General features: G+C 40.6%; 1 protein-coding gene across 9 annotated transcripts; it reads left to right on the forward strand.

Annotated features, from left to right (window-relative positions):
* Positions 1–26,797, forward strand: CREBRF (CREB3 regulatory factor). Of its 9 annotated transcripts, none has more exons than XM_075766638.1 (10): positions 2–157; positions 9,737–9,915; positions 10,898–11,023; positions 11,900–12,983; positions 13,512–13,613; positions 17,308–17,502; positions 19,419–19,608; positions 20,022–20,095; positions 20,500–20,622; positions 20,863–26,797. In XM_075766638.1, the coding sequence occupies exons 2-10, from the start codon at positions 9,907–9,909 to the stop codon at positions 20,976–20,978; spliced, it is 2,019 nt and encodes a 672-aa protein (XP_075622753.1). In that variant the 5' UTR covers positions 2–157; positions 9,737–9,906; the 3' UTR covers positions 20,979–26,797. The 9 variants fall into 9 exon arrangements, 7 of the variants coding, with proteins under 7 accessions (XP_075622753.1, XP_075622755.1, XP_075622757.1 ...); XM_075766639.1 differs by lacking the exon at positions 2–157 and adding an exon at positions 506–684; XM_075766640.1 differs by lacking the exon at positions 13,512–13,613.
* Positions 26,798–26,950: the final 153 nt, after the last annotated feature.

A 26,950-nucleotide genomic window follows, 5' to 3' on the forward strand; every position in this document is an offset into this window, starting at 1 on the left:
CCCCCTCCCTCCCGCCCTCCCCACGTGAGGGGGGCGAGTCACGCGATTTCCGGGAACCCGTCAGGAAGGGACATAAACAAAACAAACCCCGAAGCCGCATGGAGGGTCCGGGCCGGAGCGCGCGGGGCGGCGCCCCCTGCTGAGCCCCGGCCGCCCGGTGAGTGCGGGCCGCGGGGGGCGGCCTCAGCCGGCAGCTGCGCCCCGGGGGAGGCGGGAGGGCAGCGCGGGGGGCTGCGGGGCGCCCAGGGGCCGCCCGCCGCCCCGCTGGAGGGGCGGTGGCGGGCGGTAGGGCGTCCCGGCGCGGAGGAAGGCGGCGTTAGCGTGTGCGCGCCGGGCGGGGGGCTGCGGGGCGCGGGAAGGGGTGTGTCTGCCCGGCTCCCGGGCGCTGAGGAGAAGGGGACGGTGCCCAGCGGACAGGAGGGGGGCGGCGGGCTCCCCTCGCTCCGCTGGGGGTGTGGCTGCCGGTGCTGCGGGAGAGCAGCTGTGCGCGGGGGGTGTCCGGCTCCGAGGTTCCGGGCCCGATGGCTGTGGGGGCAGCACCGATGAGGCTTGAGGGCGCGGTGAGAGGGGCTGCGGAGGGACGCGGCAGGCTGCGCAGGGGACGGAGTCCGGGCTTAGCAGCGACTTGTCAGCGCCCCTTCCAACCTCCATCCGTCAGGAGCGGCCCGTGCCTTTACAAGGAAAGTGAGTCTCGCAGCGAGCGCCGGGGAAACGAAAGCGCCGTCCTGCCGGGGGAGACCGGTCGTGCTGGTTGTGCGGGTGGAGGGGCTGCTCGGCTGCCCTGCTACAGGCGCCGGTGCGGTCTGCGCTGCCGCGCCGGGGATCGGGTGCAGGAGGGCTCGGCCGTTCCTGCGCTCTGTTGCTTTTCAGGCTCGTAGCCGCCTCGTCCTCTTTCGACCTGTTTGAATGCTCGGGACGGCCAGGGGATGACCCGTGGGGGGGGGGGGGGGTTCTCTGCCTGCGGCGTGCTGGCGCCCAGCGGGGCGGCTCCGGTCCGTAGGGAAGAGCTGCCGGGCCAGAGGACGGGGAAGGGGGGGGGTCCCGGGCCGGCGGCCGGCCCGCGAGTGGCCGGGGCAGGGCGGCGGGAGGGACTCTCTCTCTCCGCTCCGGCACGGCGTTTTATGTAACTGGCTGGGGGGCATGGGGGTTCACCGGGGAACGGTGAGCAGCAGCCCCGGCTGCTTGGGAAGGGGTTTCCCCCGGGCAGCGTGGGGTGCGCTCCGGGGCAGGTCGCGCCGGCCGCCCCCAGCCCTGGCGGGGGCCACAGGGCGGGGGCTGCCTCCCGCGGGGCAGGGGAGCCCTCCGCGCCCTTCCCGCCACGCTGGGGGGAGGCCGGCGCGGACTCCTAGCGCCCTGCGGGCCGGCGGGTGCGCTTCGGCTGCGCTCGGGGCGGCACGGGGGGCCCGGGGCCGCGGCCAGTCCCCTCCGGAGCGACGGAAGGGGGTTTGTTTACATGTCGCCTCACCCGAGCTTGAAAGGGCCGCTGGGCGGGTGAGCGGCGTGGGCGGCGGCGAATGGCAGCGCGCGTGGTTGAGGAGCGAGCCAGTGAGCGGGCGGGAAGGGCGGGGCGGGGTGGTGGCGGCCGGGCTAGGCTGCGCTCCGCGCTGGCTGGCGGGGCGGCCATGTTGGCTGGGAGGTGTGTTAGTGGGTCAGGGGCGGGGGCGCGGTGTGGGCCGGGGCCGCCCGGGCCGGGCGAGAGCTGCCCCGCCGAGAGCTGCCCGTGGGAGGAGCGGGGGCTGGAGCGGTGCCGCTGGCTGCGGAGGGTGCCCTCGGCCCCGCCCCTCCGGAGCGCTTTACCTCAGGGAGTCTGTCTCTTCTGGGGGTCGGGCCGCCGCGGTCCGCAGGCGCGGCCGAAACCAGCCGGCAGCCGGTGCACGGCCCGGGGGGGGGGGGGGGGAAGGCGGTGCCGTACGGCCGCGGCCCCGTTCCCCCCCTCCGAGCGCAGGACGGGGCGTGTTCCCGCCGGCTCCCCCAGACTTTATATAAAATACCGGTGGCTCCCCGGGCCGCCTCAGGCGCTGCCTCCGGGTGTGTCTCCGGCTCCCAGCGTCCCCCCACGCGGGTCTTCCGCACCTCTCCGCGGCTGGACGAAGTTGGCGGGGGCAGCTTGCCGAAAGCCCCTCAGGGCCCGACGCCTCAACTTTTATTTCCTCTCCGTCCTGACGGTCCGCGGCTTGGGCGTTATTCTATGTAACGCTGCCCGCGGTATTACCGGTATGCGGTACCAGTTGGCGGTGGCTGTACACAACGGCGCAGCGGGGCCAGGCCGGCCCACAGTATTTCTCAGGGCATCGTCTAATGTAACTGATCAGATATCAAAGATAATTTAATGACCAGAATTCACTGTGTCACGCTCCACTATAAAACACAGGCTCTTTTTCAGGCTTCTCTATGCAACAGGCTGAACGGTTTCGATCGTTCAGCTATGCCAGCTGAAACGTTAACTTCTCATTTAAAATAAGCGTAATCTTTATGTTGTTGCCATTTGAGGGTAGCTCGTTGAAATCATGCAATACATAACCCGCAAAACAGAATCAGATTCTGATAGTATCTTTCAAACACTTTAAAATGTTTTTTTAAAATGATAAAAAGGTTGGTTAGCCTTTGTCCTAAGGTCGCTTAACCAAATGCTTCTAAGCATCCCTGTGGGGAGGGTTTATTGTTATTACTACACATATGTTTTCATAGTAAGAATTATGGAGGGGCAGACACAGGTGTTTTAGAAACTTGGTCAGTTTTTATTGTTGGCAACTTAAAAGAAAAGTCAGAATTTCTATAGGAATTATAACGGGTGATTGTTTTAGCAGTAAAGGTTTTTTGTAGAAATATCAATGCTCAGTGATGGTACTTTTTAGAGGCATGAATAATAACTCTGAGACCTCATACGGTGCTTTGTAGCCAGCAGTTTACCTGAGCAAAGAAAGAATTGTTCCGTGTTTGATGGGAGCATTAACTGATAAGTCTGCAGCAGAGGCATCAAGCCACTGAACATCCTTGCCATGTTTTTTTTTTTTTTTTTAAATACTGAGAGTGGTAAAAGAGCTTTTTGAAGGACAAAGGTTTGAAGTCATTTTAGCATTAGCAGGAATTAATTGGGAGTAAATAGAAGCTTCTGTCCAACTAATAGACTGATATGTGGTATAAATAAAGGAATGACTGGTTTAGATTCCCGTGATTTGCATGTCCATGGAGTGTGGTTTGTGAAGGATAATTAAATGATGTTTTAAAATAAAAGTTTGATAAGAATATTTGGCACTTCATAAGAAGTGCTTGAAAGTTGGCATTGGCTTGAAAGTCAAGCCAAAAGGTTTCTGAAAATCATAGATTTTAAAGTTCAGACCTTGCTATAGTAATTTCCCTGATTATATTACTATATAAAAAAAATCCTCTGTTTTTAAACTCTTGCACTTATTTTTTTTTTTTTTTTTTTTTTTTTTTTTTTTACTTTTTGGACCATTTTGACTGATGCTTTTTTCTGATTTGTTGCTGGCTTTGAAGTATGCTGTACTGATAGCCCACTTCTAACATAAGTATAACAAAACATAATTTTACAGTATGAAGAGTAGACTAGATTGTATCATTCCCTTCATCATAAGAGATTATTTTCTGGGAACTATAGGATTAGGTTTTTTCTTGCCCAGAAAGACTTTGCATTGTCAGAAAAAAAATACAGAAACAACCGTCATTTAGGAATCTAGAATATTGTTGGAGATTGTAAGCTAAACTGTTGTCTAGTTTTGCTTTTGTTTTCTATCTTGGCTTTGGCCGCACTCTGCTTCAGGAGAAATCTCTGGCTCAGAAAAAATTTTGAATGTTAGTCTTGCTGCTAATGCTCTTGTGCAAAAAAAACCTCTTCAAACTCTACAGTGGTAAAGGTTTATGCAATTCATATTTCAATTATAAAAAGTTTTTTAAATTAAGTATGCTAATGTAGTTGTAATAAGTTTAACATGCTGCATGTCCCATTCTGACACTAAAACAATAACAAAATTTCAGTCTTTTTTTTCCAGAATATACAGAAAAGCCAGTTCTTCTAGTAGGAATATATTATTCTGGGCATAGTTGTTATGAAATATATAGATACAATACATTGTTTGTTGGTTTTTAAAAAAAGCAAATAAACCAAACACTTTTTTTCTTCTGCCTCTTGCATGATGATCAGTTATTGGCATCTGCTTATTTGCTTATGCAGTCGTGCTGAAGTGGAATACCCCTCCAAAATCCGGTAGCTGGCATTGACGTGTAGGGGTATCAATTCAAGCAAAGAATGTAGTGGTGTATTCTTCTTGGTAATTCATCAGCTCTTTTACCTGAAGTGTTGCGTGTGTGATTGGAGACCAGAGCTTCTGTTTAGTGGTATCACTTCCAGATCTTGAAGTCTGTCTGCTGTGGGCAAGTAGGATTAGAAAAATAATATTGGGGAAGGGAAGGTCAGCAGAGAAAAAGGAACAAAGACAGTGAAGTAGCAGTTTCCCTCTCCTGAAGGGAAGAGACTTAAAAGAAGTGAAACAGTTCTCATATCTTTAGTTCTTTTAAATGGCAATGCTCCATCAAGCTTAGATTCTGGGTGTCTTAAGCAGATGTTGTTTGCTCTCTCGGATAGAGAAAGCAAAGGGCATAATGTCTTAGATGCTCATGCTGGCATTTTCATACAAGTGCATCACTGAGAAGGTAGAGGAACTTGGCTTCTTTGGATCAGCAGGTGAATGAGGCTACGGCGGGTGGAAGCAGAGGCAGACCTTTTACAACAGTGTCTTTGCTCACCTGCTATGAAAACAAACAAACAGAACCCACAAAAGAAGACTTAGTGTCTCTGTGGTGGGGGAGAAAAATAAAAGAATTTTTTAAAGTCTGGGTAATAATTGAAGAATCATGTAGAAAGAAGAAAAAAAACCCCAAACATCAGGGACATTACACTCAGAAACAAAACTAAGAAAAATACGTTTTGTGCTTGAAGACTGCACTGAGCAGAGCATGTTCTGTAATAGGAAACAAATTGGCACAAACTGTAGAAGGAAAAAAGTTTTAGGAGAAGCGTAGGAGAACTTCTTGCATCTCTAACTGTAGTACTTCATAAAATGTCCAGATACAGCAAACACTGCATAGTACATACTGGTTTTTTTAAAATATGTGGCATGTTTTTTGTGTGTTCTCTGAAATTCAGAGTTCGGCATTTCGAATCTTTTAGCCTGAGTTTGTAGGTTTAGTATTGACAGGCTCTTGTGACGTGCTATTTTTTTATCTGCATCAAAAATGTAACTTTGACAAACTGTGCTGTATGATGGAGTCACCATCATGAAGAAGTGTAATTGTTCATGCAATGCATTCGTAACAGGCATTTGGCTGCTGTGATAATAAGCACTGTACAATCAACAAAATGGTATAGCGACACTGTGTGCTTTTCAAATTGTACAAAATACACATCTGAATTGAGACAGAAATAGCTACAGTACAAATGATTCATACAGGTGACTGAGGAAGACTTTCAGAGTTGTCAAGCTGAAATCTAGCAGTTTAGGTTTTTCTCTTTTAGGGTCTTCTTTAAGGATAACGTATTGTCGCAGAAGGGTGTTTGACTAGTCTAGGGAAGCGGCATATTCATGGTAACTGACATGCGTCTCCTTAATGCTGCGTGTTTTGAGTTTGGGTCCTGCTGTCTGCCAATTTAAACGTACTGCTGCATCAGTAATGTCACATAATAAGCCTGCCATTAGATTGTTTGAAGTTCAGTCTTCTCGGGTGTCTTGGGACAACTATAAAACTATTCTAAATACACATTTTTGAAAAGTAAATATGAATGCAGAGGATTTTTATTGGATTTGTCATAAGATTAATGAACTATTAACTCTATAGAACAGGTTTTGGTTACTCATTGATGACTGATGGGGATTTTAAACAATGTATATATGCATGCCTCCATCAGTACACCAGATTCTTAAATGTTAGCTGAACATCGCAGTTCCTGAGATAGGTTCCTCTTCATCATGCCCAAGTGAAAGAGCGAGCCTTCTCCCAGGAGCAGGGGTACAGCTCTGCACTGGTGTGATTCAAGAATCTGCAGACTCAGAACCAACTCAGGGACTGGCTCCTTAATCACCTTAATTTGATTTAACTGCAGGCTGCTGCCAGAAGGAGCGGCAGCACCCTGCCCCATGCCTCAGGCTCTGTATTCCACCTGTAGTTCAGTTGCTGTGAAGCAACTACAGGATTTCACCTCTGTATCTCTGCATTTGGGAAGGGCTGATGTAAGGCATTAATGACAATTGTCCTGAAGTAGAAAATGCTGCTATCTTTATCTTCAGTAATTCTTACACTGCTATTCTTGAGCTCTGCCACAGATCTTTCAGTTCATTCAAATCTGTATTCATTATATAGATAACGTAACAACTGTACTATTCTGTTCTAACTCAGTCTTGAGCTGAGAGTGCCAATAATGATAAATTCTGTAAAAATGGGACTTCCACTGTGGACTACGAAGTTACTTTCCTTCACAGTGAGTTCAGATTTTACGTCTGTGCTTCCATATGTGTCATTGACTTCTACTAGTCGTCTTTATCTACCAGTTCATGAAAAAACACTGGTAGTTAAGTGTGAACACCAGGAGTCTTTTAATGAAGATCTTGATGATTCTGGGAAATTTAGAAAGCAGTTGGGAGTAGATCTGCTTCGTTGGGAGCATGAAGCATGCCTAGATTGTGCAGCTCCCCAAGGCGTGTCTGTCTTTTTGTGGCCTCATCACGTTTCCCCCTTCCATAGAGCTACCAAGAAAATTCTTGCATTGTAGAATACTGGAATAGATCCTAATGGGATTCAAATCACATTTAAATATTAATATTATAAAATGTCAAGAAGGAAATATAAAGATAATTACAGGAACAACTGGATTAGCTGATACACTGCTTTGACCCAGGAGGACATACACTGTCATTCTTAAATGGTGCTATAAGTTTATAGCTAAAAAAAAAAATCACTCCAGTCTTTGAGATATTGAATGTTTAATGTCTGTTTTGAGGATTTGTAAATGATCCAAAACCTCCCTGGTCCTGCCACTTGGAAGCATTAGTTGGTCGTTACTGAAATTGGTGTCAGTACAGGTTAAGTTTCACCCCCCTTTCCTAGTTGTGTGTGAAGGACAGTGGAATGGCTTGAGGTAGGTGTTCTAACAAAAACATAACAAAGAATAACCGGTAAAGGAGCAGGAAATGTCTCCTTTCTTTCCCCTGTCATGCAGTGGCAGAACTCTGACAGTCTCCCTTGTGAATGCAGATGGTGGTGTTCTGGTGTTGACGTCAAAGTATTAATTTGATGTTCTGCTGAAAAAGACGTCAGTCTCTGCCACTCTGTATGGAAAGAAAGATACTACTCAGGTGTAGATTGGTATTAAAGATTATATCCTTCTCGCCTTTTTGCATATGAGAACACCGTTTATTTATTTTAAAGAACAGGCCCTTTCTCCTATGTCAGGCCAGGTTGAAAAGTGAATTAGTTGTTCGCGACACATTTAGCAGCAGAGGCAGGACTGGTTCTGCTGCAGTGTGGCCTTTGCTGGGTGAAGGGAGACACGTTGCCCTGGGACACAAACTTAACTTTAAATGTCACTTTAAGATAAGTAAAAAGAGTTCTGTGGAAGTTTTAGAGCAGAAAAAATTTTCTCTAGGGCCCTACAGGGAATGGATTGCTTTGGCAGTGGTAGCGTGGTTTTACCGAGAACTTGCGTATAATTGGACTTGTAATTGTTGTTCTTTATATTCTCACCGATATTTGAAAAGCAATATGTTTTGATAAGTAAAGTTTTCTTTGCATGGTGTCTGTTTTTACCACAGTCTGATGTTATATTTGCTGAATGTAACAAATAGCTGAGATGATGAGATAATATCTGAAAAGAGGAATAATCACGGGGGTGCTATCGTGTGCTGGAGAGTTCTGAACATAGCTCCACTGTAGTAGAACACTTTTACTTTACTTTTTGTTTTTCAAAACAAGAGAATAAACATAGCCTGAGCAGATTGCACCAAAGTCTGACGTAGGAGCAGTGCTGAGTGAAGAATTGTGCTAAAAGAAGCTAAGAATTTTAACTGATATTGCTGAAAAACTGTACAAGTATGGTGGTTTGGGGTGTTTTATCATGCTCCTCTAATGCTGCTTTTTTGTTAGAGACTTTTTATATAAGGGTAGGGATCTACAGGCAAGCAAGACAGTAAGAGAGCAGCATCCTTGAAGACAATGTAGTTACATTAGATGCTAAGGTTTGATACCATGGATGTTTTTTTAAATTTTTGTTTTTGATACAACATTCCTCTTTTTTTACCTCCTGTTACTTATTTTATGAGTCTTTTGTCATACTTCTAGTCCAGATACAGCTACTGATGTTTGTGCTAAGGTGCTTGCTTTTCTACACTTCAGTTTCTCCTTACATTGTTAAAAAATACAGGATTAAGCAGGATATAAGGCTTGGAAAAGTCTTCAGACGTACATCTGAAGTAGCAGCAGGTCTATACAAACTGCTAAACTGGTGTAGTGGTTTAACCCCAGTTGGCAACATAAGCACCACACAGCTGCTCGCTCACCCCCCATGCACAATGGGATGGGGGAGAGAATAGAAAAGGAAAAAAAGTGAGAAAACTCATGGGTTGAGATAAAGACAGTTAAATAGGACAGAAAAGGATAATAATAATAATGGAATATACAAAACAAGTGATGCACAGCACAATTGCTCACCACCTGGAGCTGATGCTCAGCTACTTCCTGAGTCCTACCACCTCCTGGCCAGCCCCCAGTTATATACGGAATGGAATATCCCTTTGGCCAGTTTGGGTCAGCTGTCCTGGCTGTGTCCCCTCCCAGCTTCTTGGGTGCCCCCCGTCTTCTCGTTGGCAGGACAGTATAAGAAGATGAAAAGTCCTTGACTACTTGGCAACAACTAAAATATTAGTGTGTTATCAACATTATTCTCATCCTAAATCCAAAACACAGGACTATACCAGCTGCTAGGAAGAAAATTAACTCTAACTCAGCTGAAACCAGGACAACTGGTAAAATTACTGGTAGATAAATTGGACCAATTTCAACATGTTCCTTACTTTAAATTACTAGGGAAGATATTTTATTAGGCAACTCTGAATTTGGCACAATTTTTAGTTAGTTCTGATGGTGAAGTCTGTCTCTTCCCTTCCTTTACTGCTGGGCGGTGAGCATGCTTGCTGTAATCCCTCTACCACTAGATGTTGCTGTATGAGTGATTGATACAATCTTATCTGAAGCTGGATGGATTCAACTCTTAAGAAGAGGAGGAGATAGCGCTGAAACAGTATCTCTGTCTATTCTGAAATTAGTATTTTGAGATGTTTGCCTGAGACATTTTTAGAATTTATTTGCTTTGATATATTAGTCATAAAGATTGTTTCTCTGTTGTATACCCAGCAGTACGCTAGTCGTTATTTCCAATTAGGCAGGCTTTTCTTTTCATATGTCTATAGAGCTCATGGTCTTGGCAGTGAGGAAAAAAGGCAACAAAACGTAACTCAGTCAAAAGGTTTTTTGCAGGACCTCCGTTCTGTAGCATCTGTGGCTTTTCCTTCGATGAAAGATGACAGGGGAAGAAAATTACTATACATTCCAGCATGAGAAATGATCACTTTTCAGGGGAAATTTTTGTCTTTACTTCACTTTGGCTGTTGACCTTTTTGGTGAAAGATTACTTACCTCCTTGGGGGTTTGCTGTGTTTATTCTACACAGAAGTCTACAAATAGAAGACCTCCATCAGGGTGAACTGAAGTCATCCTAAGGAAAAAAATTCATTGCATGGATTGTGTAAACTCACTGGGACTGAAGTAAAGCTGGAAAGGAATCTACAAGTGAATAAAACAAGAAGTTTGGAATTGGATTTGGGGAATCTGGGCTTGGAAATGCCTCAGGTAAATCTGTTACGATTTTATTTGCTTCTGTAAATAATTTTGCTTCCTTATTAAAAAAAAAAAAAGTTTAAGAGCAAATTTGATTGGCATTAGCAGAGAGAATTTAGAGGCGATTAAATGGTGTATATTTTTTATTGGGGTCCCAGTAGTGGCTATGGCAGAAGCTTTGTGGCTGCTCTTGGTACTGTATTTGTTCACACAACCAGATTCAGCAAAGTTGTCGTCTTGATGAGGGTGGATGCCAGGAGAACAGCCTTTTATTACTGCAGTGATTCACACATCAGCACACTGAATGACTTTCAGCAGTACAGTGTTTCTCCCTTCCCAGCCCTCGGGGCGAGTGTGTCTAGAAAAGAAATAGAGGTCTGGAATTAAATGTAGCAGAAAGTCTTGCTGCCCATTCCCTGCGTGCCCAGTCATCCCACATAATGTTTTTTTGCAAAGTTCCAGTTTGTTCTCGAGAGATATAACACTCTTGATTTCATTGTAATAAATTTTGCTATTGTTACAATCTCAGGTGGAAGTTTTATGATTCTAATAGTTCTAAAAACAGTGAATACTGCTTTAGTACAAAATAGTTTGTATCAGGGTGAAGGCCCTGCAAGTGTGTAGTGCCTATTGATACTGGCAGATCTTGCCAGTACTCGCTCTCCTCTTCTACAAATGCTAACATATCCTTAAACTTGGCAAACACATAAGAATTTCAAACCAACAAAAAAGAATGAGTGAGCAATGGTCTTGCAGCTATAAGATGAATACAAATGTGTCCTTTGATTAGAGCTGCTTGTTGTTAGCTGCTCTTAAAGCACTCTGTCGCTCTGAGAAATGACATGCTTATCTGTGTAGGTGAAAACCTTCCAGATGCAAGTGTAGCACACGTTCAGAGACTTGGATGGAATGGCAATGCTCTTTATGTTTTGTTGAAGAAGAGAATATGCCTTTTTATAGCATGCTGCAAACGTCAGTATCAATTTTGTTGTAGCCCAGTGTGAGTGGAATGGACCCTCCTTTTGGGGACGCTTTTCGGAGCCATGTGTTTTCAGAGCAGACTCTGATGAGCACGGATCTCTTGGCAAGCAGTTCAGATCCAGACTTCATGTATGAACTGGTAGGTGATCTTTGTGCGTACATAACTTCCTCTTCTTGACTGATACCCTGAGTTTGTATAGTAATAAATGGGTATTTGTTCAAGATTGCTAGCAGATCATTCATTACTGCTAGCTGCTGATTAGGGAAGAGCCTAACTGCTTGTCCAGCAAATGTGATGCTTCCTCAGTAGGTGCCTGTTAAAGCTGGCCATCAGGAGAGGCTTGATATTCGAGTCTCAAATAGAGCTGTGTGGACATTATGTAATGGTGCTTGAGACTCTTCCTTACAATCTTTTCTGCAAGAGCAGCTATATGCTACTTCACCCAAGCTGTGAATGCAGGGGAAGCAAAATAAAAGTTGACTCATGAGCTACTTATACTAGCATTCTTTTTTTTTTTTTTCTTTCTTTTTTTTCCCCTCTGCATTAAAGGAGAAAGGTAGCTTGTAGTTGTTAATTGTTCATGTTAGAATGAGGCTTTCCAGGGACTGGTAAACTTGAGCATATTCTGTTAAGCACACAGCAAAGATCGACCTAGGTTGATAGAGACTAGAACAGCTTGCCTGTGATGTCTTTCATATTTTAAATACATGGATATTGATACTAGTCTGGTTCCTGATGACCAGGTGAATTTGCAGTAGCAGAAAAAGAATCCAGTGGCATTTGACTTGTATCTTTAGCAATCTCTTCAGAAGGATCTGCTGCTGACGCATGGAAGCTGGACTTTAGTCTGACCCCCAAAAGAAGCTTTTAGTTGGAAGTCGAAGTATCTTCATACATTATCATTCTCTTACACTTCACTGGACTTAAGTCACCATACCAAATTAAGTAGAGGACAGAGATGATTGATACTTTTTGCTTTTTAAATTAATTTTTAACTTGTCGTCTTACGCACAGGACAGAGAAATGGACTATCAGCAAAGCTCCAGAGACAACTTACTTTCAATGGAGGACTGCAAAGACCTTGAGAACTTGGAGTCTTTTACAGACATCCTGGACAAAGAAGCTGCTCTCACCTCAAAGTGGGAGCAGTGGGACACCTACTGTGAAGACTTAACTAAGTACACTAAATTAACCAGCTGTGACATCTGGGGAACAAAAGAGGTGGATTACCTGGGCCTTGATGACTTTTCAAGCCCATACCAAGATGAAGAGGTGATAAGCAAAACGCCTACGCTGGCTCAGCTTAACAGTGAGGACTCCCAACCTGTTTCTGATTCTCTCTATTACTCTGATTTGCTCCTTAGTGTAAAACAAAACCCTTTAAATTCTTTGTTACCCGGCAAAAAAATTGCAACCAGAGCAGCAGCCCCAGTCTGTTCCTCCAAGAACGTTCAGGCTGAGGCACCTTTGTCGGACTATGTTCAGAAGGCAAGCAAACCTGCAACTCAGCCTGCTTCCAGTACACAAATCATGGCGAAGACCAATGTGTACAATAATGAAAAGGTGAACATTCATGTTGAATGTAAAGACTATGTTAAAAAGGCAAAAGTAAAGATCAATCCTTTACCACAGAGCAGACCAGTGCTGAGTCAGACACATGCTGATGCAGCAAAGGAAAACACCTGCTATTGCGGTGCTGTAGCAAAGAGACAAGAAAGGAAAGGACTAGAGTCCCCGCATGGTCACAGTACACCTCCTATTTTGCCTTTTAAAGAGACTCAAGAACTGCTCCTCAGTCCACCGCAGGAAACCCCAGGGCTTATTGTGGGGGAGAGCAGTCTTTCTGCCAGCACATCAGTGTCAGATTCTTCACAGAAGAAAGAAGAGCACAACTACTCTCTTTTTGTAACAGACAGTTTGGGTGAACAGTCAGCCAAAGGAGACCCTGAGGAAGATGAGGATGATGAGGACGATATTGAAGATGAGGACCATGATGAAGGATTCGGCAGTGAGCACGAGCTGTCTGAAAATGATGATGAGGAAGAAGATTATGAGGATGATAAAGATGACGACATCAGTGATACTTTCTCAGAACCAGGTACCAGCAGTGTTGGGGTTTGTTAATGTGGAGGTTAATGGATTTGTCTGCCAAGCAGGAAAAAATACTTTTGAATGCTTTATAGTTGCAGATGAGCAACGCTGATCTTAAATCATGAACTTTGATCCCAGATTTTCTAAGTGCTTTGCAAAATGTAATTAGTGAAAACTATGCAAGGTCTCTGTTGCCCAGTTTTGAGAAAAAACTGCATTAACTGTGGTCATGCAACAAAAATAGTAATAGAGAATAGAGGAAACCTAGCTTGTAGCCTAAGGTTGTAGAGCAATTACCTGCAATTGTTGTCTTTTTTTCTTGGCTTGATGATAGGATGTGCAGAGCTTTCTAGAGCTTCAGTAGGTTGCTGCTTTGAATTTATCCAGAAATATATCTCTTGATAGCTGGTATGAAATCATAGCCTGAGTGAAATAATTTCATAGTTACTTACGTTCTACTGTAAGAACAGTTTTCCACAGAATCCAAGAATACCTACCACTGAAACTAATAGAACTGTTTGTTGGTGGTTTTCAGCAGTAACACTTAGTGGGTCTTCCAAGGATACTGAATTCCTCTCTTCTGCATGTAAAACTGGAGCCTTAACAACAGAAATAAGAACTAACCTTCACCTAGAAGGTAACAAAGCGGTAACGTTGTGTAAAAATAAAATCTGAAGGGAAAGGGACAGAACTGTAACCAAGTATTAGTTTCATTGTAGAAAGTGTTATAATATTCACATATTATAAATGCTTTGTAGTAGAGTATAAGAATTAAGGTATTCAGGCATTTGGCAATGTGTAACTTGGCGGGGGAAGCAGCTGAAATTTTTCCTTTTTAAAAACAGCAACTTCCCTAAAGCTTGTCAGTGTTTGTCATAATGAACTCTCAGATTAAATTATTTCCTAAGTAGATTTCCTGAGTTGGCATTAAACTTGTTAAGCATTATGCCCTTTATGTTACTTTTATATGTACATAACACATTTTCATTAGCATTTTAAAACCCCTTCCTCCCTTCTGAATTGAACTCCCTCTGCTTTCGGGGGCTTTGAGTAGCTGTTACAGCTCTGTAATGATTGCTGTACCGCACGGTGCTTTGCACTCCATGGAGGCATGTTGCAAAGAAAGCCTGGTAACCTTGAAAAAGAGATGTCGTATTAAAATACTGGGATTTCATTTGGTGGAATTACATTAACTGTTTGCTGCTTGTTCCAATTTTACTGACAAGCAATTGCTCTTGCCTTCAAAATACAACTACATTGTGAAGTACAGCAACTGAGGAACTTGACTTATACAGGCTTGCTAGAACTTCAAGTGAATGAAGCCATTCACATCGAGTATGGTGATATTGAAAGTTTCATTATATCTTTTGACTATATTAGAAGGTAATGTCTCCAAGTATTTTAATTATGTCACTCTCATACTTTGTGTTGCTTTTTTACCTTTAGAGAAAAGGTAAATATTATGGATAAAGTGTCTAAAAGTAGGCATGGCACAGGAAGATTTAACCTTCCATAGTACTGAAACCAAAATCAGTTAATAAATTTAGAGTGATGTAATTTACCAAAAAGACAAAAACTTACTAGTTATTGCTGACCCTCTGATGTATTTTATACACAGTTTGTTTGTGTTTCTTCTTCTCGTATGTTTTTGGAGTGCGTGAAATGCTTTCTTAAAGCATTAGTGTTGTCTGAGGAAATACTTGGATATTGTGAACTTCAGGAACTTGGAGAATGTGACTGGCTGTCAGGCTGGTTTGGGCAACAATGTTTTTATTATCACCATGATACAGATTTAGCAATTTTGGTCACCTGCAAAGGTAATTTATTATGGGAATTATCAGCCCAGGCCTTTTCTAGCACCTAAATTTTTTTTGCCATTGCTAGTATAATTTACCTATCTCATTTAATAGAAATATTTGTAAATGACTGCTGCTCCCATCAGGTAGTCAGAAGATTCCAGAAAGGGGAGATGAAACAACTGATGCGGTTTTCAGTAGCAATGGAGAAGAAATAGCTGAAAGGGAGAAGTGCTTGTAGAGACATGGAGATTGTTTACAGAAGTTGCATTGTGTCTGTTCTGAGCACCTGGACTGTTAGCTGGGGGAAAAGGACTCAGAAATGGTTTGACAGAAGTCAGTATGATTAAATGGTAAAGAGAAAGGTTTTCCTCTGTTGGTTTGTTGTTTGGTTTGGGGGTTTTTTTGCAGGGCTATTTTTGCTTTTTATCTGGTAAAATGCAGAAGTCATGGCTATCCTGTTCTCTGTTTTACTTAATTTGAACCTAAAACCATAGTAAGGGATGCGAACAAAGATTTTTAGGAGGGAGTTGCGAAGAGCTTGAAAGGCAAATACTAGAACGCTTTCAGATTTCTTAGAAGCCTGCCAAAGAAAGTGGGACTGCTATATGATGTTTGCTAAGAGGAGAATTCAAGGAAGGTGAATACAGTGCAGAAAAGCTAAATGGATTTGTTGCACTCCTGTATGCTGTGGACTATGTTAGGACATTGTGCACTAGATGATTCTATGTAACTTTAAAATGATAGCAGGTCAATGTTAGAGTTGCAAGGCAGGATGCATTAAGTCAACATAATTTAAGTTGCTAACTTAATTATAGTTTAAACAAGCAAACAGGAAGTCTTGATTTTAACCTTGTACATTTGTACACATCAGCTCTTAAAGAGCTTTGTTTTCATCGGTTGGCTGGCTTAATTCTGTGTTATCATGAAGATGGGCTAAATTTTTATATATATATATAAAATGAGTTACATAGGTTGACATGATTTTTCAAGTGGAAAATAAGTAGGGTTTTAAGAGTATTTTGATACTTGTGTCAAACAGCATTTGGGTAAAATGGAAGTACAGTTGAAAATATTTATGGTATTTGACACTATATTTAATGTAAATTGTCGTAATTGTTTTGGCTATACAAGAAAAATGTTTTATAAAGCATGTTTCATTGTTTGATTTGTCTTTGAAATACTATCTTTTTAATAAACTAGAGAATAAAAGTAAATGAGTTGATGAAATGATTAGAAACAGGACTTTAGAACTGATTTCATCCTTCTGTGCACCTAACGTTTGTTCGTACTTTGGGTTATGAGCTGAGAGTCAGACCAAAGCAAGAAAGTTTGTTTTTCCTCTTTCAACTGGTTTTTCAAGTGCAAACAGACTCATTGAATGGACTGTTTTAAAAAGAAGAAAGTGTTCCTTGTGCTACTGTTAAAAGATGAAGCAGAGCTGAAGCATATGGGGTCAAGGCTTATTAAGCTTACAGTCCTTTCAGTGGCTTTTCTTTAAGCTTCATCAGTGTATGTGATGTTTTGAAATGCATTCTTTTTTAAGTATATGTAAACTATTAGTATTTTAGTACAAAAGGGAATGCAGTTGGTTTGGGGTTTTTTAACCTTAGTATAGGTTGTCTTTAATTTCTAAAGCATAGGTAGGATTTCAGAACCTGTGGTTTGTGTTTACATAATTATGGTATAAATATTTATGCAATATGGATAGTGGTATTACAGTTTCCATGTATTTCATGAACAGTTCATCATATCAAGTGCATCGTAATATGCCTCTAAAATATTGTGTAGCTTTACTGTGCATCATTTCTCTTCATTCCACTAAAGAGGTGAAGAAGAGATTGAACAGCTTGTGTCCAGATCCCTTCAATTTAGATGGTCTTTTCTTATGGGCTTTAGGTCATTGTCCTGATAACAGAGCCCCCTTCCTTTAGTCTGATAGAGAGGAGTTCTTCAATTTATTTCCCAAAGGTGTTCAAACTCAAGGAAGAGCACAAGTTGGACTCGATGTTCCTAATGGGTCCCTTTCAACTCAGAATATTCTATGATTGAATAGTTCTGCTTTCTTTATTAGTCTTTTGCTAATCCATCTTTGTTATCTGCTTCTTTCTGTGCTCTTTGATTAGAGATAAATTAAAATGTGGAGGCGAGTTAGGATTATGTTCCTGCAAATTCATAGAGCAAACTGTAAGGATGGAAGAACATTCTCCAACAGCTGTTGTCTGCACTCTGCAGTGGTGGGATTGTGGGGGAGAAGAGCAATAGGGCTTGAGGGGTCAGAGAACAGAAAGGGGCTTTCAGTGCATAAATAATTTGTCTCTATTCAACTGATGAAGTACCATCAGTGGCTCAATGTCTATCCCTAGATTTAAGGCAAATACCCCGTAGTAGTTGATGCTGAAAACCAAGTCTGTTAGATAATGTAAAACAGGCCTCGTCTGTGGTTTTGCTCTTAACTTGAATACTCAGTCTACTGTTAAAGGGCTAGAAACAGTTTGGTCAACATTATATAAACAATGCAATGCATCCTTTTAGGGTATGAAAATGATTCTGTGGAGGATTTAAAAGAAATGACTGCAATATCCTCTCGGAAAAGAGGCAAGCGAAGATACTTCTGGGAGTACAGTGAGCAACTAACACCATCGCAACAAGAAAGAATGCTGAGGCCATCTGAGTGGAATCGAGATACGTTACCAAGTAACATGTATCAGAAGAATGGTCTCCATCATGGTAAGAATAGAGTCCTAGTCACAAGTGAATGTCTTTGGTTCTGACACCTTCAGTAGCAAAAGTCCCATACTTGCAAGTGCCGAGAGGTTGTGTTTTGGCCATGAAAATAAATCATTAAAACACTGCAGGTCTGTTGCTTAATTAGCAGAGTTCTGCATGGTGCCCAAGGAAGACACAGTGAACACACAGTAGTAACTTTCAGTGTGGTTTCTTCCAGAGGAAGGCGGATGAATTGAGAATTGTAGCTTCCAAGCGCTTTCAGTGGAAACCCCAAAGTTCAGAATTTTCTCAGTGTGATACTGTAAACATCATGGATGGGTCCTTGACTGATACTTGCTCAAGTTTCAGTCTTGCTTGTGTTAGAAGTAAGCAGGAATTGATCCGAGACGTGAAGTTCACGTTAACTGTAGTATGAACTATAGGACAAGCAATAAGGCATAACTGTCTCTTTGCTCCTCCCTACTTGTTACTCACATCTATGTGAATGCCGCACAGTGAAGCAGTTACTCTTCTGTGAATAAACTATTTCTTTAAAATACTCTCTAGAAACCTACACCAGTTGGTCTAATAACTGTGTTTTATTCCTGCAACTTTTTGATTAGCAATTTGCTCTACCACACAGATGACTCACATCACCCAGAACAAACCACTCTTAGGAGTAACGTTTGTTTTCCTGTCACAGGACCTTTTTGGTAGGCTGCTCCATTTGAGTTTGGCTTTCAAGGAGAAAATGAAACCGGCTTCCCTGGTTGTAATGTTAATGTTCCCTTGCAATTGAAAATTACTATCTTTAACGTGGCAGTTTATCTTCTGTTAAACCAAAATATTTTTGTTGTTGCTTCTTGTAGATTTGTTCAGGGAAGAAAAGTTTTTTTAATTTAATCTCCTTAGTTTTTATATGCTTGTTTATCCTGTAGTGAAATATCAGTACCTAAAGTCCCTATCACCGCTCCTTCTTACGAAGGCTTATATCTATACTTGTTATTAAACAACAAACCAAACATGTCTTGAGGATTCAATCCTACCAGACGCTTGGAGGAGTAAGTGGCCTTTAAGTCAGATGCGTATGCAAAGGATTTGTAGGATCAAATACTACTTAATATCCAGAAGCTACAGAATATAATACATGCAGGATTTTTTTATTTTCATATACAGACATGTACCAAGGTCATCTACGATCTCAGATAAATCATGCTAAATCATTAGCTCTCTAATAAATATTTCTGAGGCAGGTTTTGTTAGTTTTATTAACATTTTCATGCAAGTATCTGTAACAACTGGCATTTTTAATAGAAATCTAGAAAAAGACACATAGCAGTGGCAGAGAATCTTAAGGAATAAAGATTTTGTCTTGAATATGTGTATTTCCTCAGAAAAAACAGACCTTAATAGCTTCAAATACATGTAAGAGAGGTTGACTGGCCTTTACGTGGATCATTTAAGCTCAGTATCACTGAAGGTCATTTCAGAACCAGGCCTCGACACTCTTTCTTAATACAGAAGTTTAGCAATAAGTTTATTTAGGAATTTAATCAACTTGAGTGTGCAAGAGGATATACTGGCCGAACACATGAGCTAGCAAGTTACAGTTGGGGCAAAATAACTGGGTTTGAACTTGTGACATACATTTTTCAGCACAGTTGTGCGTATACAATCTATCACATCCAGTAGCCTGGCCAGCAGTATTTGCTCTTATCTGATCTGGATGTAATGTGAATTGTACAAAGCAGTTTGTCTGGAAATGCTCTTTCTATTGTGAAAGGCCAAAGGGATCACATGATTCCAGTCCATTCTCTTGTAGTGAACAAAGGAACTTAAACTGCACCCAAAAAAACCCATATTTAAGAAATGTTTTTTGCAGATTTCTGTATATATTGTGTCACTTCCCAACTCAATTTTCTGCGTATTTAAAACAGGAAAATATGCAGCAAAGAAGTCACGGAGGACTGATGTAGAAGACCTGACTCCCAACCCCAGAAAACTTTTACAGATTGGTAATGAACTGAGGAAGCTGAATAAGGTGATCAGTGACCTGACGCCAGTCAGTGAACTTCCCTTAACTGCCAGACCAAGGTCAAGAAAAGAAAAGAACAAGCTGGCTTCCAGGTATGTGTTAGATAATGCTACATGGATGAGTACATTTGGAATACTACAACTGTATGATTAAGGTCTAACTAATTTTTGCCTCAAGAGATCCTGCTTCATTGTGGCAGTTCCTGCAATGGGCTAATGACCAGTTTATCAAACAGCAGGGCACTTTGGAGATGTATTTCCACTGGAAGTTGGCTTACTTAGCTGCAGGGCAAATGATGGATACAGTGAGAAAATCCAGAAATGTGAAATGTAAGCAAATATAGGTAGCAGAGTGCTGTCAGCAAAGTTGAGTGAGTAGCTAGATGATTTTGTACATCACAGCTCTGGGAATATTGGTTGCTAAGTTTGTGTGGCAAACAAACAGATGCTCTTAGTATTCTGGAATTTTTGTTAGTGTTCTAATTCTTCCCCTCTTCTTACTATAGGGCTTGTAGACTAAAAAAGAAAGCCCAGTATGAAGCCAATAAAGTAAAACTCTGGGGTCTCAACACGGAATATGGTAAATACAACTCTTCACATCTTAATTTTTCTGTTGTTCAAGCAAGTCTGTGTTTTGCACCATCATGTAACCTGGGTCATACCTGGCAGTTCATAGAGAAAACAGGGTTGGTACAAACCCAACAATTTTGTTGGTACAAAAACAGTCTACTCCATAAAGTGTACGTGAATTGGGTTACCTGCAGTGTTGAGCTAATTTACAGATGTAAATTATGTAAACATATGCGTGTAATGTAAATATTTTTTAAAAATACGTTTACAGATACAAACCATTACATCTTAATTTTACAGTAAGCGCGATGTGACACCTTTGACACTTAAGGATAACAGTGTGTGCACAACCGTGGATCTCTTTTGCTCTGGGGCAATGTGCTGTAAATCTAATCCAGGTTTTTTTCTTTGCAGATAACTTACTGTTTGTGATCAATTCCATTAAACAAGAAATTGTTAATCGGGTGCAGGTACCTAAAGATGACAGAGGAGTCAACATGGAACAAAAATTGAACATACTTATTAAAGACACTCTTGGTAAGCAGTGAACTTAATTTATTTGCATGTATGTGAGGAGACATACAATCTACGATACATTAGATTGCAAACAATTTCTGAAATAGAGAAAAGAAAGAAGTCTTCCTAATTTCAGTTGTCTGTGCCTTTTGGTTGGTTATTAACCAAAGCATTCATTGGCTTTGCATCACTTACAAGACCGTACAAATACGTGCAACGAATAGTAACCTTACAGCACATTTTCTTACCCTCCCTTTTTAGGACTACCTGTAGCTGGACAGACATCAGAATTTGTGAATCAAGTTTTAGAGAAGACTGCAGAAGGAGACCCCACCGGTGGCCTTGTAGGGCTACGAATACCAGTGTCAAAAGTTTAAGACACAACTTCAGCTGTTCTCATCGGTCAGATTCTACCTGTGTTGTCAAGTACTTCATTGTAAATTGCATTCTGGTCTGCATGTCAGTTTAGCATTGTGTAAACACTTAAAATTAGGTTCCATTGTTTTTAAATAACAATGTAGTAAAACAAATCAAAGCATGATTTAAAATGCTTAATAGCATTTTTGGAGCATAAACCAGATAGTTTCAAAGCTGCTTTAAGCTTAAATACAGAGATGAAGATTATTTTTAAAATCAGGTTATCTAGGACCAGACTATATCACTTTTGTTTTAGAAGCAAAACCATGATTTTTGCTAGTAAAGATTTTTAGCATATGCCAGACATTGTGACAGGTTTATGCTCCAAGTAAAATAAGAGGAAGCATTTTTTTTGTAAAGCTGTCAATTTAGGGTTTTTTTTTTCTTTTTTTTTTTAATAATTGGATTTTCTTTATTCTTAAAAACCAGTAAGCTTTCTTTGCAACCATTAACTTGTACATAGCACACGTGGCATTAGAGCTAGTGTGCCATATAAGACTTTAATTTTCTGAGCTTAATATAGTATTTAAATGTCTGTGCAAGCAAGAGAAAAAAAGTATATTCTTTGTGCCTTGTATTTTGGGGGGAGAGCTATCAGTATAAGCTGGTAAAGTTTTGTACGAAGAAAACCCTGAGGGGAAAAACCGAGATGTATAGATGGTAAGATTATAGGTTTTAATGTATTTGTTCCAGCTCTTAAATTTTTTGAATGTATATAGGAATATGTTGAAAATGTAGATATATGCCACAGAGTCTATGTATTGTATAAAAGATGGCTCTAGAAAACTCAATTTCGGTACTTTGGCCGGAAGAAAACAAATACTTGCACATTAATGCGATTGTTTATTTTTGTACCAAAGACAAATGCAACTGATATGGCGAACTGCCAGTCTAAGTAAAGTTTTGCACAGCTTATATGATACTGTACTGAATGTAAAAACAAATGAAAAAAAAGAAAAAAAATTAAAGGTCAGGGTTAGGGATCTTACTGAACTGTGAATTTTTTTGTTTGGGTCCAATTATCTACAGAAGGAGCATTCATACATAACAATATTATTTTGCTGTTCTTGTAGTTCGCTTCCATGGTAGATAAGTTGGTGGCCGTCTCAGAGTCTTTAAATCTTTTTTCTCTGCACTTACTGTAGGAGATTTTAATATATTTGGATTTTAGTAAGCTATTGGTAAAAATAGTTTTCAACTTTGAGAATTTAAAAAAAAAATTTAGCTTGTTGTAGTATACTTCCACCAAACAACCAAAATAAAATTATTTTTATTGTAATGTGTATATATGTAAAGAGAAAAAAGAGCTACAAATATCTAATTCCTTAGTTGCCACTTTTCCAGTTGATGTATTATTATGCATGTGATGTTTCCAAGGATCAACACAGGCTTCAAGCAAAACAACAAAAAAAAATTTATAGACTTTTATATTTTTGTACAGGTATTTCAAAACTAGCTTCTTCAAACTTATATGTGACTTATTCTTGTTAATTCAGTAGTTTCTATGATTGAGGAATATTAACACACAGTTCTTATTTGCTCTTCTGCTAATAAGAGTTGGCTTTGTAGTCAGTGTTAACGTACAGATTAAAAGCTTTAGCCTTTGATGAGAAAGTCCTTTATCTCAAGGCAAGATCATTCTCTGGTTTCATGGACCCCCCCCCCCCCCCCCCCTTTTCCTCCCTGTTCTTTCTCTTGCTATTTAAAGATGACAAAACACTGTTTACTGAAAATAGAAATACCAAATATTTTCAAATGTAGCTGCTGAAAAAAATGCAAAAGTCCATGAAGGCTCTCTCCCCGCTCCCTTTGGGGAATTTCTCCACTTCATTTCTAGTTTGTCTAAGTTTGTTTGTACTGTGATTCCTTTTTGTTTATAAGTAGATTATTTTTATATCCAAGCTTGTACTATATAAAAAAAGGTCTGAATCGGTAATAGTGCAGTAAGAGTGGCCGATGAAGGTGGCAGTCCTGCCACATACTTGTGAGTGTGCACACAGCTTACTTTGTATCTAAATATTTTGGAAGACTCAAAAGGGAGGAGGAGGCCAAAATACCACTACTGAGCTGTACAGAAAGTCTTTCCTACAAGAGACTGAACAAATACCCAGGGCAATTTAGGCAAGACTTTGTAAATCCACTTAAGGCGTGCAAAATCTGAGTGGAATGTGGGTGTGTTTGTTTCAGGTGGTTTTGTTGTTGTTAGGATGAGGTGAGAGTTGGCTGCTGCTTTACAGAGTGGGTCAGATGTATTCCTGTTGTAATTATTGCCGATGTTGCAGTTATTCTGGAGATGCGTGTGGCCCATAAAACCCTGACGAAGAATGTCTCTTGTGAAGTTAAGGCCATGTCTGTACCAAGATTTGAATACTGTTGTTGTTCCTTTTTGATGGATGGTGTTACCGCACTGCTCGGATATGAGAGATCCTTATGCTATAGCCAAACTGTGTAGACAGGGCAGCGTTTCTAAACATTAAGAGAGCAGTTTTGCAATCAGGTCAAAACTTCTGTGACAAATTAAACTGACAAGGTATTAAAAAGCCCCTTTTTTACTGCTCAGAAATACTGGGCAAATACAACTTTATAGCTTTTTATTTTTGTCTGAAAACCAGAATATGATTTTGGTCTAGCATTTCAAAGTAGACTTTGAATCTTTAGTGAATTCCATACCCTTGCATTTCAGTGTTTTCTATGTATTATTTTAAGTTAAAGCTTTTAAATAGTTGAGCTTTTTAATGTTGACACTTTATTTTGTACCTATTTATATGTATGTATATCTTAGAAAAGCACTTTGTTTAAAAAGGAAAAAAAAAAAACAAACTGCGTTTTATATGATTCCTGCCACTTGCTGCTAACTCTGGGCTGGTCAGAATGCTGCAGCGATACTTGATATAAATAAAACCTGGCAGTAAAATGTAGAGTAAAGATAAGACCTTTTGCTGGTTTAACTTTATCATAAAGGTGACATAGGCAAGCTGTGCAGCTTTACATTTTAACCAGGGGACTCTGTGGCATTTAAACCGTCTAGAAATGGTTGTACTTTAATGCCAGTAACAATCTGCTTCCTCTAGTGTCATTAAAATATATACATTTAGTGTATACTTATCACAAACAAAAATCTTATAAGGGTATAAAAACCAACAAATGTACATGTTCTGTTTTTTGGCAATTGTGGCATGCATTTTTGGATGATCTTTAGAGAAGACCATTTTCTAAAGATTTTCAGTGTTCATACATGGTATGTGGATCTTAATGAAGTCCTGGATTTTTTTGTTTGTTTTTGAGTGTAGGCATTGTGAATATTCACTTTTAATCCTATATCCAAAAACAATTACACATTTTTGGTTTAATACAAACAAAAGCTCTTCCTTTTTCTGATACACTGGATTCTCTAGAATTTGTTTCCATATTAAACGCATGCTGTCATAACTGCTCTTGTTGAGATCTCGTCAGTCTGAACTTAGGTGCCACACTTTGAATTGATGGACTGCTTGTTCTACTGTACCATGTATGATTCTCGTCCTTTCCTACTTCCTTCATGACAGATGATGATGTGGCTTTATATTGTGCCTTACTTGTACATCTAGAACTAAATGTTTTTCATTCCCTCTGAACTCTCCAAACCTAACCCTTCTGAAATTGAATCAGAACTGATAAAAGCGTCCTGAGGAAAGTCTGGATAGATCTGATTTCAGTTTCTTTCAATAGTAGTCCTTTTGTATTTGTATGGAAGACTAGTTTTTGAATGGCCTTGCAAAATGTGGGGGTGCTCATGGAGGGTGTTTTTTAGCCCCAAACCCCTTTTGCTAACGCTTCCTTTTATGGTTTATTGAACACATTTACTGATACTTGGCAAGTACTTTTTTTTTGGATGAGAGAGACTTATTACTAAAGCTATGTTTACGTGTAGATGGGCTGGGTTTTATTACCATACCAGTTGAAATCATTGTGATTTAATGAAGTTGCATTGCTGTAAAGCTGATATGAGAGTCAGGCTCAGCTGTGTTCAGTTCCTAATTCTTTACAGATAGCAGACTTTCTCCATACTAAGAGGGCCAGGAAAAAGTGGGTTTTTTAAAAAAACAACTAAACAAAAAAAAATGAAGGGTCTTCTTTTAACTAACCTGAAAGCAACCAGACACTTCTGAAATAGAGGTGTCAGTTTTGATTTTATTTGAAAAAGGTCCCCCCCTAATATTTATCTGATATTTGCCTTCATTAATAAAACAGTTAGCTTATTCACAAAATATAAAGACTGGATGTGCTTTTCTTTTCCATAAATCATTTAAACATAGCTATTTTTTTAAAGCTCGAAAAGGCTTTATCAGGAGAATTTCAAAGGGTTGTATACAAGTTGCCTTCAGCAGAAATAGAAAATGCAATTCTGTTCCTCAAATGTGCTTGCTAGTCTTCCTGAAATTCTGTTGAGGTGTAACCCAATTATGTACCATGAATGTTAGGATCTGTATTTGGCCTTGAGATCTGAATTTCAAGAACGCATCTAATCATGATTTTATTTTCTTTTTAAGCTGGAGGCTTCAGTTGGAATCATCTAGTTAAGTGTGCTGCTAGATGTGGTCTTGGCTTATTGACACAGCCTTGCGCACAGCTGAGGTTTATTTTGTTTACCCCAGGGATCGTGTGAAGTACATTTCAAACAGTCACTGCTTCAGTGACTGATTCTTCTTCTAACTGTATTAAGGGCATTAGTATGTTGAGAAAACACCACTCTTTAATATCTCCCAATATAAATTGGGATTCTTAAATGTCATTAATGAAAGATGGCACTTTTAGGTTCTGTCTTCTTTACAGCATACAAAAATGTCTCAATCTTTCTACAATTTACTTTTCACAATATGCCATGGTTTTTTTCCCCCAGTGCTTCTATCATAAGGGGGGGGGGTGTGCGCCTGCGTGCACTGATTTATAATCCTCAGCCTCTTAGACATTTGTGAACTTCCACAAGAGCAAATACTGACTATGCATTTATTGTCTTTCTAAAGAGCTGTGGAACTACAAGTGAAGCCAGAGCTATTTTAAGCCACGCTTTTTTTCCATAAAAAACTCCAAACTTTTTAGGTAACATCAGAGTTTTTCTTGAGTTAAGAATATTTTGTAGTCAGGTATGTGTGTAAGTCAAGTTTGGGTGAGTTAACTAGCTATGTAAGGAAAACTTCTGGATTGGATTTGATATCGGCAAAAGCACACTTCGCCCTGTCAGAGTCTTCTGATTAAGAAACAGAATCTAGTAGTAGCACTTAATTTTATTAATCTGTCTTGTAATAATGGATATTCTTACATTCTGATTTGAATCATCTATCTTCCCAGAATATTATGTCCAAATAAAACTTACTGCTCAGTATTTGTGATTGGGTGAACTCTTAAGGCTGATGGATGTCGGTGGTTGACAGGAGGAAAAAAAAAAGGCATTTTAAACAAAACATGGCATCCTATTCTGCCTATGCTTGGGGTCATGATTGTAATACTGTCCTTGATATTCTATAATCAACTTCCAACTGGAGCTCAGAAAAACTTACTGAAAGTCTTGTCTCTTAGAAAATAAATTTACCTTGTGAAAAGCATGATCTGTTAAGAGTTGCAATGTTTAATGTTGGTTAATAGTTGTGCAGTTTTTATTTTTTCCGAAGAGAGGCACAATTAAACTATTGACTTTGTTTACTCTGTCACCCTTGATCCCTAGCACTTCTATTCAGATACAAATTCATCAATGTATGCAACATCCTTTGTAATTTAAAATAAAAATTGTGGAGGAAATACCGTTTCGAGTCATTGTATGTGTGGAGCGATAGCGAAGGGCGTGTTCTCCTTTAAAGTAAATGCCCTCGGTCTCCAGGTACCGTCGGTGAGTTCCCCTGGAAGGGCTCAGGGCTAGTGAGGAACTAACCAGTTCCCCCGGCCCAGTCAGCTGGTG

The sequence above is a fragment of the Balearica regulorum genome, chromosome 14 (assembly GCF_011004875.1).
Source record: "Balearica regulorum gibbericeps isolate bBalReg1 chromosome 14, bBalReg1.pri, whole genome shotgun sequence".
Taxonomy (NCBI): domain Eukaryota; kingdom Metazoa; phylum Chordata; class Aves; order Gruiformes; family Gruidae; genus Balearica; species Balearica regulorum.